This window comes from Falco peregrinus, chromosome 11 (genome assembly GCF_023634155.1).
Source record: "Falco peregrinus isolate bFalPer1 chromosome 11, bFalPer1.pri, whole genome shotgun sequence".
In the NCBI taxonomy this organism is placed as follows: Eukaryota; Metazoa; Chordata; class Aves; order Falconiformes; family Falconidae; genus Falco; species Falco peregrinus.
In genome coordinates this window covers 4,314,035-4,326,027 of record NC_073731.1, presented here as the reverse complement: position 1 = coordinate 4,326,027, position 11,993 = coordinate 4,314,035, and the positions used below count along the sequence as shown (strand labels likewise).

The window sequence follows — 11,993 nt, the reverse complement described above, 5'->3', positions numbered from 1 at the left end:
TATCTTGAAGTAGATTTAGAAACTGTAGATAAGAAAGATCCAGGGGTGCCTTGCATGGGCAGCATGCCTATGTTACTATTTAAACCAGTTATACGAGTACATTTCTTTCAAGGAGAGATTATCCAGCTGCTTAAAGGCTGTGTTTGGTATCACCACAGAATCCAGGAGACTGATTTATAATCCCAAACCTGCTTCAAATTGGTCTGCTGAACACCTGATGCCAAGACACAAAGGAGAAAAAACCTCAGTGTATCACCACCTGTTGACACACTCAATTACTACCTGCCAACACGGCCAAAAATGTTTGCTAATCCCAACACACAGCCACACCTACATGGATAAGAAAAACCAGGAGCTACTTAAAAACATAAGGTTTCATATTTTCAATGTTTTGTAAAATAAATACAGTTCCACTACTATTGCAGACAAGAGTATTTCTACAATGGTGTGTCAAGAAAAATCATTGTTGGTTTCTGAGTTCATACCTCTTCTGGAAATTTTTCATTGCCAAGAGATCAGATCTGTAAGAAACCATATTTTCTTTTTATTTACCTTACTAGCAAATGTCACCAAGGTCCCCAAATAATTCAAAACCTTACTAGCTCAAATGCAGTCTAGTTCCACAGAAGGAAGAAGTTTCAAAACTGTGCAAAGGCAGCTGATTTTATTAAGTTCTACTAGACAAAGAGAGTACTTTAAATTTATTATTCAGAAACCTGAACGTAGCTTTGAATGTGTGCATGTTCCCATACTGCTAGCATCCACAGAACCAGTCAAAACTGGCTTCTGTCATTAGTTCAGATAGTATTCAAGCAGAAAATGCTCGGTATATTAAACAGCATCAATAAGATTCAAGTGAGGTTAAACTAAAGCCTTATATAAACGTCATAGAAGTCTGTAACAGACTTCTAGGACTGCTACAGGTATATAAGTAGTTCCAAAGAATAACATACAGGTAACTTAGTAAGTAGATAGCTCAAAATAAGACTCAACTGCCTAATGTCTAAGTTCAGCAGTATCTCAACAGTATCTCTTTTCTGACCCCCTCCCCTACACACTTCTGTTGCAACCACACCTGCTCCTTTGTCATCTCACCTTTCTGAAGTTGTGCAAGTCTTGAGCAGCCTGCCAACCAGCCTCCCTTTTTCAATCAACATTCATTTAGATCTTTTTCTATAGTCTGACATAGGGGCAGAAACGTAAGGCAATGAAACTGGAGGACTCACAGTTTTTTCCCTTGTGCTAGTTCATGCATTACAAAAAAAAAATATCTTAAAGCACAGTATGTATTTTACTTCAATGCATTTTAATATCCTTCTGCAATCAGTACAATTAATTGTGAGTTAAATAACTTGCTTAATTTCCTCAGAGCCTTCTTTCCTCATTAAAGTAATCACAAGATTGAAAGGATCAAAATTCTTGTCAAGATTTAGCAGATACAGTTATGACAGCAATTGGTAGACTAAGTCAAACTACTACAAAACCAAGTCAGTTATTAATAACTTGCCACTAAAAGAATTTTTTTCCAAAACAGTATGACCTGAAAAGTGAAATTAAATTCATCTTTCTAAAAATTAGTAAGGTTTAAAGATTTCAACAATCAGCATGGTACTGTCTTCCCAACTTGTTCTGAGCAGGAACACAGATGTCTACAGAAGGTTGAGTTTATTTATTCATTTATTTAAAAGATCCTCCCTCTGAAGGAGGAAATCTTTCACTGATACAGAAGAGGCTGACAGCCCATTAATTAAATCTCACAATAGTAAATTAATTCCCTTCAGGAATACACACCATAAGCAGAACTGTACACTTGATACCCGCCCCCCTTCTTTCCTCTGTATATTTTATATTTCAGGATTGTTTGCTATTTTTATTTCAACAACAGATGTCATTTCCAAATATAGATAATTTTCTTTAATGCCCTGGTACACAGGGAAATGTCTCAGGAACATGTTCCGTTTTAAACCTAGTTTCAAGTTTCTCATTTGCCCTTTAACTACTCTCCTTTTCCTCTGCACCTGAAGATCTAACAATCTAATAAAAATGATTCTTTGCCATCTCCCAATACCTGAGCACAACCACTTAAAATTCTTGTTCAATTATCAACAAAGGGCAATCCGAGATTACTTTAAAATCCAAGGTTCCAGCATAACCTCCATCTTTTCAGCCACTCTACCTCAATAAAACTCTATTCACTTCATCTTTCTTGTCAAGAGTTTTGTTGTGGTGAACAGAATTAGAAGAACTCAAGCCAGCAAATGCAATTAAAGTATAAATACTGAAAGCTTTGGTAACATATAATGGGTGTTGAAGATCTCTGTAGAAACATTCAAACTGAAACTAGTGGGTCCATAAAGCAAAGGCACACACCCTACTTTTACTAATACTTTTGAGTACCTTTAAAATAAAAGGGAAATGCTATTTTAATGATTAAGACAAGCTTTAGTTATTTTATCCATTGCTTTAACCTTCAGAAGCTCAACATATTATACATATATACTACACGGAAAACAGTTTTAATTATCTTTCTTCATTTAAAAAACCCCAACAAAAACAGTATTACAAGATGGAATTCTCAAACATCAATACGAAGAAAATACTAAATACTTTGAACAGTCATAGTGTTTTTATGGCTCTTGATAAACCACAGCCCTCAAATTTTATGGGCAGATGCAAAATTTACCACCTGAATGGCAGCATAAAGCATTAACTCCAAGACCTTGGCTAACTGGGGCAATTAAGCAAGAAATGGTACTTTTTCTTTGCTGCTCCAATTATGTTAAACTTCCCTCAATCTAATGCTTTCCTACTGCACTAAAAGGCAGGATAGATACTCTGATACTCCCATAAAAACAATGAAGAACAGAAGTAAGTTGAGATGCAGATGGCAGTCGATAGACTATTGATAGGCAGTTACCAGGCTACAACACAAAAAGGCTAGGAGTGATGCAAAGTTAGTTTACCACAGAAGGGAATAACAGTAAGTGCGCTGGCAAGTGCCTGACTGCAGGATACCCTTTATTCTGATGTTTTTTTAATAAACAAAAACGAACTCGTTAGAACTACTGCTGAAGCTTCACTGCCCTTCCTTTGTAAACTGTGTTTCTCCTCCCTTTCTCATAAGTCCCTTTTTTATAAGGTTTAAGGTCTTTATGACAGAAGCCCTACTTCTTGCAAAAAGCAAGTTAACTTAGAACTTCTAACATTTCAGTTGTGTCACCTAAATCTCTTGCAATTCTCCCTCCTTCGTGTGGGAAACAATGCACTATTACTATTTTATGGTCCTCGGCATCCAGTTTTGGAGGACATAGGACAGAAGTCTATCTTCCCTTTGCACATGTATTGAGAAGGCCTCTAGTCAAGCCGACAACCCAATGAAGACTGGATGATAAACTCTAGAATTCACCAGCAGTTTGTCTCCTTAAAAGGAATAGGCTAGCTGCCTCTGTTGTTTTGTTTGCTTTGTTATAAATGCCTCAAATCTCCGCATCTCAAGATCTTATGAGTTACTGCCAGGTGGTTGGGTAGAATCACTAATGTACAGCCTTAGGTGAATCAAAAATAAATACTAAAAATTTGAGCAATCATTTCTCCATCCCTTCACCAGTCAGTAGCGGCAGTAACTGGTACAGACCCATCAGTGTTCCACTACAATACAGATTTTCAACAAACCCTAAGTTTTATCAATAAAGCACAGTTCAGTTGCTTTGTTGATGAAAGTGCACTAGAGTTCCTGTTTCTCTCCACTAACCATAGTGGAGTCAGACGCAACAGGATCTTTCTTACTTCCAGCAAAAACAGAATCAAAAGCAGCTTCCTGCTCCTCTGAAGTCACAGTAGCAGTGGATCCTGTAACAGCTCTGCTGGTAAATGCTGGCCGTTGTTCTGTAATCCTTTCCAGGTCCACCGTTTTCCTACCTCTTCTTTTCCCCAGGATTTTGATGTAATTAGCCGGCACAAGTCCTGTTGTTTGGCCATCGTAACTAGCCAAAAGCCAACCACGGATTTTGGGTTGTTGTTCTGAAGGAGAAAATGCAAACATATCAAGTTACAAAACAATTCAAAATATATTGCAGTCGAGGCACAAGCAGACCAGAAGACAGATGACATACCAGCTCATCATGCAGAGGAAATAACTCTGCCATAAAAGGTGGATACAAATTACTTCACAAGAGAAACAACTGCATCGATGAGGTGAACTGAAGAGTACTGCAAAGTGCAGGTTGTTCTGCAATCAGTAACACCACCGTTCTGCAAATGCCTCAGGATTTTCACAGTTACACAGCCCACGTGAGGAAAAGGTAACCACAAGGCTAACTACAAAGCACTCCCTGAATAAGTTTAGGCTGTGTCACATCTTCAGGAACTTGAACAAAACTATGCAAGTTTTATGACAATTCAAGTAATAACTTATGGGGGGAAAAAAAAAAAGATCAGCGTGGATGAGGAGTTTCATCAAATAAGGTGGTGGTGGTTTGTTTACATTTTCAGGCTCTAACAATAGGACTTCACATGTGATTAGAAAATATATACAAAACTGAAAGTTTACCTTTGGGTGCTAATTTTAGCACATCACCAGCACGGAAAGAAATTTCTTCTTCAGAGAGCGCACTGAAATCATATTCTGCTCTTCCAACTACATGATCATCTTCTCCGCTTGCCCAGTTACTAGATACTGCTTTCAAAAAGAAATTTAAAGTTTATCTGCATTGAATTTTAAAGTTTGGAAGGGTTTTTCCCTGTTTTTTTTAAAGGAAAATGAAGAAAACACTTCAACTTCCCTGCCTAAAACTTCCCCAATAGAGAACTGACAGAAGTAACAAACAAAGCATGATTTGTTGAGTCAATCCAACTGATACTTCTCCCCTGGCCCCAACTGCCACATCTAATACAAAGGAAACAGAAAGAAACCCTGATTTTGGAATCACAGAAAGCTTAGCAGGAAGCTGCATCCCAGCTCAACTAAGGGCTACTGAAGCAGGCTGTTACTGGTGTAACGTGCCTGAAATTCAGTATTGTACCCCAGTATCTATCAACTTCCATCAATGTAATGTAAGATTAATAGCTATACATGGTAACAGAAGGAACAATAAATATATGCTGCACTTCTCTTGTGCTGCAAATCATCTTTACCTGTTTCTTCATCACTGTATGTAGAAAGCAGTTTCCAGATCAGATAGGGACCTCCCATTATAACAGCAAAGAATAAGAAAATAGGCCAGGATTTTGCAGAGTTAGTCGCCTTATCTTCAAGGCCAACACGAGCTACTGTCCCCTCACTTTCAGCCCACAAATCCTCATTCTCAGAGCTCTTCCGCAGACCTAGTAATCGCTGTAGACGTTGGTAGAGATACCTTATAGTTCTCACTAAAGCAAAAGCTGAGAACACCTTGGTGAAGTGTACTCTGAGGCGGGAGAAGTGATTGGCTACATCCAACACAGCTCTGAAACTGTTGTAGACAGCTGAAAAGGTAGCATCCATCATCATGCTGACTGAGGCAAATGCATGCACAATACTTTCAATGGACTGAAATGCACCTCTGCTGCTCTCTTCAGCCTGCTGAACAAACCTGCTGGGAGGAATATCATCTGCACGAAAGCGGTTATAACCCAAACCACCATATCCGTAACTGTAAGGACTATAGCTTCCATAAAAAGAAGTTCCATATGAACCATAGCCTGGAGAAAAAGAACTACTATATGCTGGCCTGAAAGTGCTCAGACTACTGCTTCCTGTTCGCTGTGATGGTCTTGGCAAAATAGGTGGAGGTATTCGTGCAACTGTGGGTTGTCCAGGCCTGGTCAGCAGGTTGTCACCCAAGTCAGCAGACCTAAACAAATTCAGACAAGCAAGATCAGTACTCAAACTAAGTTTATATTTTCATTTCTGCAGAGATCTTGGCTAACTATATAAATACAACAGTGCGTTTCAGCAGTGCCAGGGCAGGGAACCTGGTAGCCAAACACTCAATATGTTGCACAACATCTGTGGGAAGTAAATAAAAGTCAGGAAATACAGGTCTTTCAGGGAAGAAAAAACATAATGAGATATTCAGTGTAAATGTGGAACTGCAGCATATCCAAAATGTACACATGGAAAAGCTTTCAATCTATTTATTGTATTGACTAAGAAAGCATGAAATGCTACATCTAGATCATTTTTCTGCATACAAAAGCCTCTCATATGCGCTACCGAGAATATTTCTGAACTTCTCAAACTGAAAGTTTTATTTCCAATACTTACTCTAAGCTCTTCTATACAATGAACCAATGACACAGCAGGAAGGAAGTTTGTGAGCTCCTTTGAATCCACCCTTAGAGAAAAGGGTGGCGTGACCTAATTGAGAATCCAAGTAATTATACAACATATGCAAGGGCTTTGGGTCCCCCAATTTCCCCTTCTACACAAACTATCTAATTACTTTTACGTAGCACATCAAGGATAGAATTTATTAGTTAACTGTTGGCAGGAAGAGGTATTATAAATGAATTATTTGCTTTTATTTCAGTAAACATTCCTTTGTATGCCCATAAGTTTAGGTCACTTTATCTATATGCCTTTCATAGGAAGCCTCTGCAAACTCTAGTCTGGTATTGGAATTGTGTCAAACAGCTGTCCAACTTTTGCTGTGTCATTAAAAAGCTAATCACATATTATGACCCTTAAAGTTAAACAGTTTGGTTATTTCCCACATTTACTGCCTCATCCCATGACTTCCCACTTCTATAGACCATTAAATTCACAGAAAAATAAACAGAAGAAGAAAACTCAAGTTTGAAGTGCTATGGTGCTACTTTTTTCTGCACTGCTTTCAGCGTAAAGCACGCTCGCTATACTACTTCTGTGTAAGGTTGGGAACAGCCTCCTCTCAGCAAAACTTTCTGATTTTCACAGCAGAGAATAAGTTACAACTTTACACTGCTTGATTTTTTTCCATCATAGACACTAAATCTCTTAGCAGTTAAAAACAGAAGCAAAAATAAGTCATTATCACAGAAAACAGAGGTACTGTAACTTAAGACACTGCTCCATTCCCCTTGCTGACAGTCAACTTAGGACACCTCACTTTAAAGCTGTTTGAAGCAATTTAAAATGAGCTAGATAACCCCATTGAGAAAAATTAACATCCATTTTCTTGCTTAGAAAGCTTGAGCTGGCAGTGCAAGCAGCAGTATCTGTTGAACGTTTAGTCCTGGACTAACCTTTTGCCCAGTTTCAGCTGGCTCTTTCATTTGGTACTAGTGACTGCAATTAAACAAGACTGATCTTAACTGCCAAGCATTCCTTGACTTCTGATAAAAAGGAAGTTTACAAACACTTTCTGTGCAACATCCTTCTCCATGAGCTTGGATTTTCTGGAAAGCTCAGCTTCCCAGGTGAACACTGCTGAGACGGACACACCGAGGCATCTTTTCCAATTCCTGAGGGTGACACACAGCTTCTCCACTCCTACCGTGCACGCTTACACAGCTGCGTGATCCCCAGGAACGGCCGCCTGCACTCAGCCCACCCCTGACAACACGTACAGCTTTACCTTCACCACACTCACTATACGTGCAGCTTTCTACAGATACAAGCAGAGCTCGAGACTAGCTAGCACCGTTCGGGGGCCTCTCCTTCCCTCTCCCTACCGAGGAGGGGAATCCACCAGAGATCCCCCTCCCCGCCTGGCACACAACCCCTCAACAAAGCAAGGCAAACGACCCCAAACCACCCCAGCGGATAACACACACACCCCGAGCGAGCTCCCTCAGCCCGCAGAGGCGCTGCTCGGCCGAGCCCGACCTTTGCGCTCGCCTCAGCGCAGAAGGCCGAGGCGGGAGACCCGAGGCGGAGCAGGCGCAGGCGCCCTGAGGCGGCGAACGCCTAATCCCACCACGGGCAGGGGAGACCCGGGGGCCGGGGCACGCACTCACTGGAAAGCCGGCGCCACGGTACCCGCCAGCCGCCGGTTCTCCCAGGGCTTGGGAGGCGGCGGCTGCGACGCCATGTCCGCCTCGCTGCGGGCCGCGCTCTGCCCCGGCCCGGCCCGCCCCGCTCTTCCGCCCGCCCGCCCACTGCCAGGCGCGACGCGCGAGCCCCGAGCTATTCACCAGCAGCATTTCGGGCAGGGCTTCCCGCCGCGCCGGGCCATCGATGCGCTCTGCTTTGCCTCTGCGCAAGCCTGTATCGTGCCCGCTGGCCGCCCGGAAAAGGGGGAAGGCTCGGCGCCGCGCCGGGGGCGCTGCGAGGTGATCGCTTCTCCCGGGGGAGTGGGGCGGGGCGGGGGGCGGCGGCGGCAGCTCGGAGCCCTGTGGGGCAGGGCGGCTCCGTGCGGAGCGGGCCCTCATCCCCCCCGCCCCCTCCGGTGCAGCCCGCGCGGGCGGTGGGGCCGCCTCCCCTCCCCTCGCCGAGCCGGGCGCGGGCCGGGACCGGGGGCAGGAGCGCTGCGCTGCCCCGGCGCGGCTGGGCCGGCCGGGTCTGGCTTCTGTCGCGATAGTGACCCGACTGTCGTCGCGGGGGCGGGCGGGCAGGGGCTTCGCCGTTCGGGCCTGCCGGGGAGCGCCGTGCGGGGCGGCGGGGGCGGCGTGCCTGCCGGCCTTCGCGCCCGGGAAGCGGGACATTGCGTCTGGAGCGTCTCTCTTTTTTTTTTTTTTTTTTTCCCCCCTCGCTTCAGGCGATGGTAGCATGAAGGCGTTAGGGTGGCAATATTTAAGCCTCACGAAGCTGAATAGAGCTAGCAGTTGCCTAAAAGTATCTTTGTTCGTTTTATGCTTTTTAAAAGCAGGTTTGAAGGTTTCTAGATAGTCCTTGGCTTTTACAGCTTAATGTAAAGAATCCAAATCCAGGAGAAACTGAATTAAGTGAATTAATAACTTTTCCTGTGCTCAGAAGGTTGAGCTCTCTCTGTGCAGGGTGCTCCTGAGTAGGACAGGACACCAGAGGTGTGACAGGTTGTGCTGGCACAGAGGACGCCCATATATCCAGCCTCTACACCGGCTCTTCGATACAGAAACTAGGCACCTGTCAAACATTGCTTACAGGAGCTAAACCCCAAACAAAATCAGGTGGTTCATCTGTTGGTTATTGTGGAGCACCTTGCCAAAGGATGTAGAGGCAAGAGAATTTCAAAGAGACACTGAAGAAGGATTGCAGGAAAGATCTGTTAAGGTTTACCAACAGTTAAACCACACTAGGACAAAGGAACCCCCCAAACCAGAAATAACTGGAGGAAGGGAGCACACCGTGGCAGAGGCATATGCCCTGCAAACACATATTTTCCTGTGGCATCTGTTTATACTTGCCCTGGGTGACAGCAGAATTGAACCTTTGGCCTGAACAACTGTGGTTATTCTTATGTGCCTCCTAAAGTTTCCTAGATAGCCGGTAAGGTTGAGCATCTCACTGGGAAACTTGCTGAGATTTCTACCCCATTATTAAATTTCAGCCAAAGAAATTAGTCTGTTCTGCAGTTCTGGGCAGAGAGAATGACAGAAAACCAAATTAGCTATAATCTTTTAAGGGAAAAAAACCCCATTATCTCTCCCAAAAACTCCCAAAGGAGTCCTGTATTTGAGATGGGAAAGAACAAATCTTAAAAAATTGAAGGGGCTAACTTCCTTTGCCTTTAGGGCTTTGTATGACGAAAGGGGATGGCATCTGTTGTTTGGGGCTTCCCCCCTGCCCCCCTCCGTGATTTTAATGCATTGATTCTTTAGTTGCTGCAATTTTGGAAGGAATGCCCATTTTACGTTTGGCTTAATATGTCTTAGCTCCACCCTTCGCCATTTAGTAAAGAATTAATGTGTCATGTAATGCACTTTATCAAAGATAAAATTCTGGACAAAAGCTCTGCATATGTTTGTCAGAACTCTTGACTTCAGATTTTTCTAGGAAGTACAGAAGCTTTTCCATGACTCAGTGGTCTTTTGGGGTTGGTCTTCCAATTCTGTTGTGCCTTTGATTTGAGAGAACATGTATCCTACACTTTCTCTAAAGGACAAAAAAAAAAGAATCCAGTGATTCTAAATATGGTGCTGTTAAGTGAGTCCTTTTATTGTTGCATTGCTGAATTGCGTTTATTCTAAGCTTTTTTTCTTTTCTTTTTTAAACTTCAGCATTATCCAGCATGTCTTCACTAACAGAAAAGGACAGACCAATTGTTCAGCTGTTACTGAACACTGGCACTTGCCCACGATGTATTTTGAGGTTCTGCTGTGTGGGATCACAGATGCTTTATAGACATCCGTACAAGGTTTGTTCTTTGTATTCCCAATTAGAATGTGTGAACATGTGAATGCAGTGCTCTTTACACTACCTTGAAGGTCGTTGTTGTATTCCTGGGCTCTTTGCCTGAGAGGAAAACGCTTTGCAAAATGTGTTACGAAAAATTACTGCTGCTGCACTGTACAATTTTGACAAATTACAAGAATCATAGAATATCACAATCGTTGTGTATTAAATGTTAAGTTTGACTGTGAAAGTTGCTATGTATTCCCTGAAAACACCAGAAAACGTGGCATGTTAGCTTCTGCACAGCATGGCTCTATCACTTTTGAAGCAGAGCAGCTATGACCGTTCCCTCTGTTCTTTTTCCTTTATTGTAATAAGTAGTAAAGTCATTGTGGGCAGTGTAGCTGATGCAGAGGGAGAACCATCTATGTTCCAAACTGGTTTTTTGTCTCATGCTTCCTTTTTCTTTCAGTAGAATTGGTAGAGGGATGTAACTGAAGAATTGTGGAGCACAAGTTAAGGATAAATCTTCCTTTTTCAGTCATTCAAACACAGTGTTATTAGGCATCCTTTTCAGCTGACCTTAATACCAAAATTGAGTGTACTTCAAATTTTTCCTAGCTGTGCACAACCATTCTTGCCTTTGTTCTTGTATTTGATACTCTTCAACTAATTTTGGCCATTTGTTTTTCATCCATACTGGTTCTTTGAGACTCCTTTCATTGTGTAGGCCAAATAAACATCTCCATTTACTTGATCTAACCCCTTGTCTTTATGCTTGCATCTTCTGGTGTTTGTCTTGATTGTTTCGCCTTTGTTCCAGTTTAGTTTCTCCAGAATTCATTTTTAACATCTTTCTTAGAATCCTAGAATGGTTTGGGTTGGAAGGGACCTTAAAGATCAGCTAGTTCCACGGTCAGGGACACCTTCCACTAGACGAGGTTGCTCAAAGCCGCATCCAACCTGGTCTTGAACACTTCCAGGGATGGGGGATCCACAGCTTTTCCAGGCAACCTGTGCCAGTGCCTCGCCACCCTCACAGTGAAGAATTTCTTCCTAATACCTTGTCTAAATCTACCCTTTTTCAACTTAAAGCCTTTCCCCCTTGGCCTATCACTACATGCTGTTGTAAAAAGTCCCTCTCCAGCTTACTTGTAGGCTCCCTGTAGGTGCTGCAAGGCTGCTATAAGGTCTCCCTGAAGCCTTCACTTCTCCAGGCTGAACCACCCCAACTCTCTCAGCCTGTCTTCATAGCAGAGGGGCTCCAGCTCTGATCATCTTTGTGGCCTCCTCTGGACTCGCTCTGACAAGCCCCTGTCCTTATGTTGGCCCCAGAGCTGAACGCAGTACTGCAGGTGGGGTCTCACAGGAGTGGAGCAGAGGGGGAGGATTGCCTCCATTGACCTGTTTCGTCTTTATCCTTTTCCATTTTCTATTAATCATTTGAGAAGTGTTCATTCTGTATGCCATTGTTTATTCTTTTGCACCTCTACCTAATTTTCCTCTGAGTTGCAATACCACAGCAACTGCTGTCCTTGTTACTGAAGATCTTTTAATAAATCTTCATTTCTAAACTATGTTTTGCCTCTATCTCTCATCTGTCCTAAAATTCAGAGACATGCAGGAATTCTTCTGTCTTCTCACCAGCACATCCTTTAATTTTTATGGGCTTCTGTCTTTATATGAAGTTCATCCTCTATGTACTTAATTTCACCCTCACCTGTATCTGCTCTCATTTTCTTCTCATACTGTGCTAGCCAACTCTTCCTAGTCATCTGGG

General features: G+C 42.8%; 2 protein-coding genes across 3 annotated transcripts in view; one reads left to right on the top strand and one right to left on the bottom strand.

Annotated features, from left to right (window-relative positions):
* Positions 1–1,285: 1,285 nt before the first annotated feature.
* On the bottom strand, positions 1,286–8,042 carry PEX13 (peroxisomal biogenesis factor 13). 2 transcript variants are annotated; one of them, XM_055816678.1, is made up of 4 exons: positions 7,918–8,042; positions 5,134–5,831; positions 4,550–4,678; positions 1,286–4,020 (listed from the first exon to the last, which is right to left on the bottom strand). In XM_055816678.1, the coding sequence occupies exons 1-4, from the start codon at positions 7,989–7,991 to the stop codon at positions 3,725–3,727; spliced, it is 1,197 nt and encodes a 398-aa protein (XP_055672653.1). In that variant the 5' UTR covers positions 7,992–8,042; the 3' UTR covers positions 1,286–3,724. The 2 variants fall into 2 exon arrangements, with proteins under 2 accessions (XP_055672653.1, XP_055672654.1); XM_055816679.1 differs by having other exon boundaries at positions 4,550–4,675.
* Positions 8,043–8,101: 59 nt separating this feature from the next.
* The window catches only part of PUS10 (pseudouridine synthase 10), a 36,712-nt gene continuing 32,820 nt past the window's right edge, over positions 8,102–11,993 (top strand). The window contains exons 1-2 of the mRNA XM_055816677.1: positions 8,102–8,232; positions 10,099–10,235. Coding sequence (XP_055672652.1) covers positions 10,110–10,235 — 126 coding nt within the window. The 5' untranslated portion in view covers positions 8,102–8,232; positions 10,099–10,109. The remainder of the gene's footprint in view (positions 8,233–10,098; positions 10,236–11,993) is intronic.

Coding starts and splice junctions, on each gene's coding strand:
- PEX13 (XM_055816678.1), bottom strand. CDS start 7,991: ATGGCGTCGCAGCCGCCGCCTCCCAAGCCCTGGGAGAACCGGCGGCTG. Junction 5,832..7,917: donor ACCGTGGCGCCGGCTTTCCA/GTGAGTGCGTGC, acceptor GAATTTGTTTAG/GTCTGCTGACTTGGGTGACA. Junction 4,021..4,549: donor GCTAAAATTAGCACCCAAAG/GTAAACTTTCAG, acceptor TTTCTCCTTCAG/AACAACAACCCAAAATCCGT.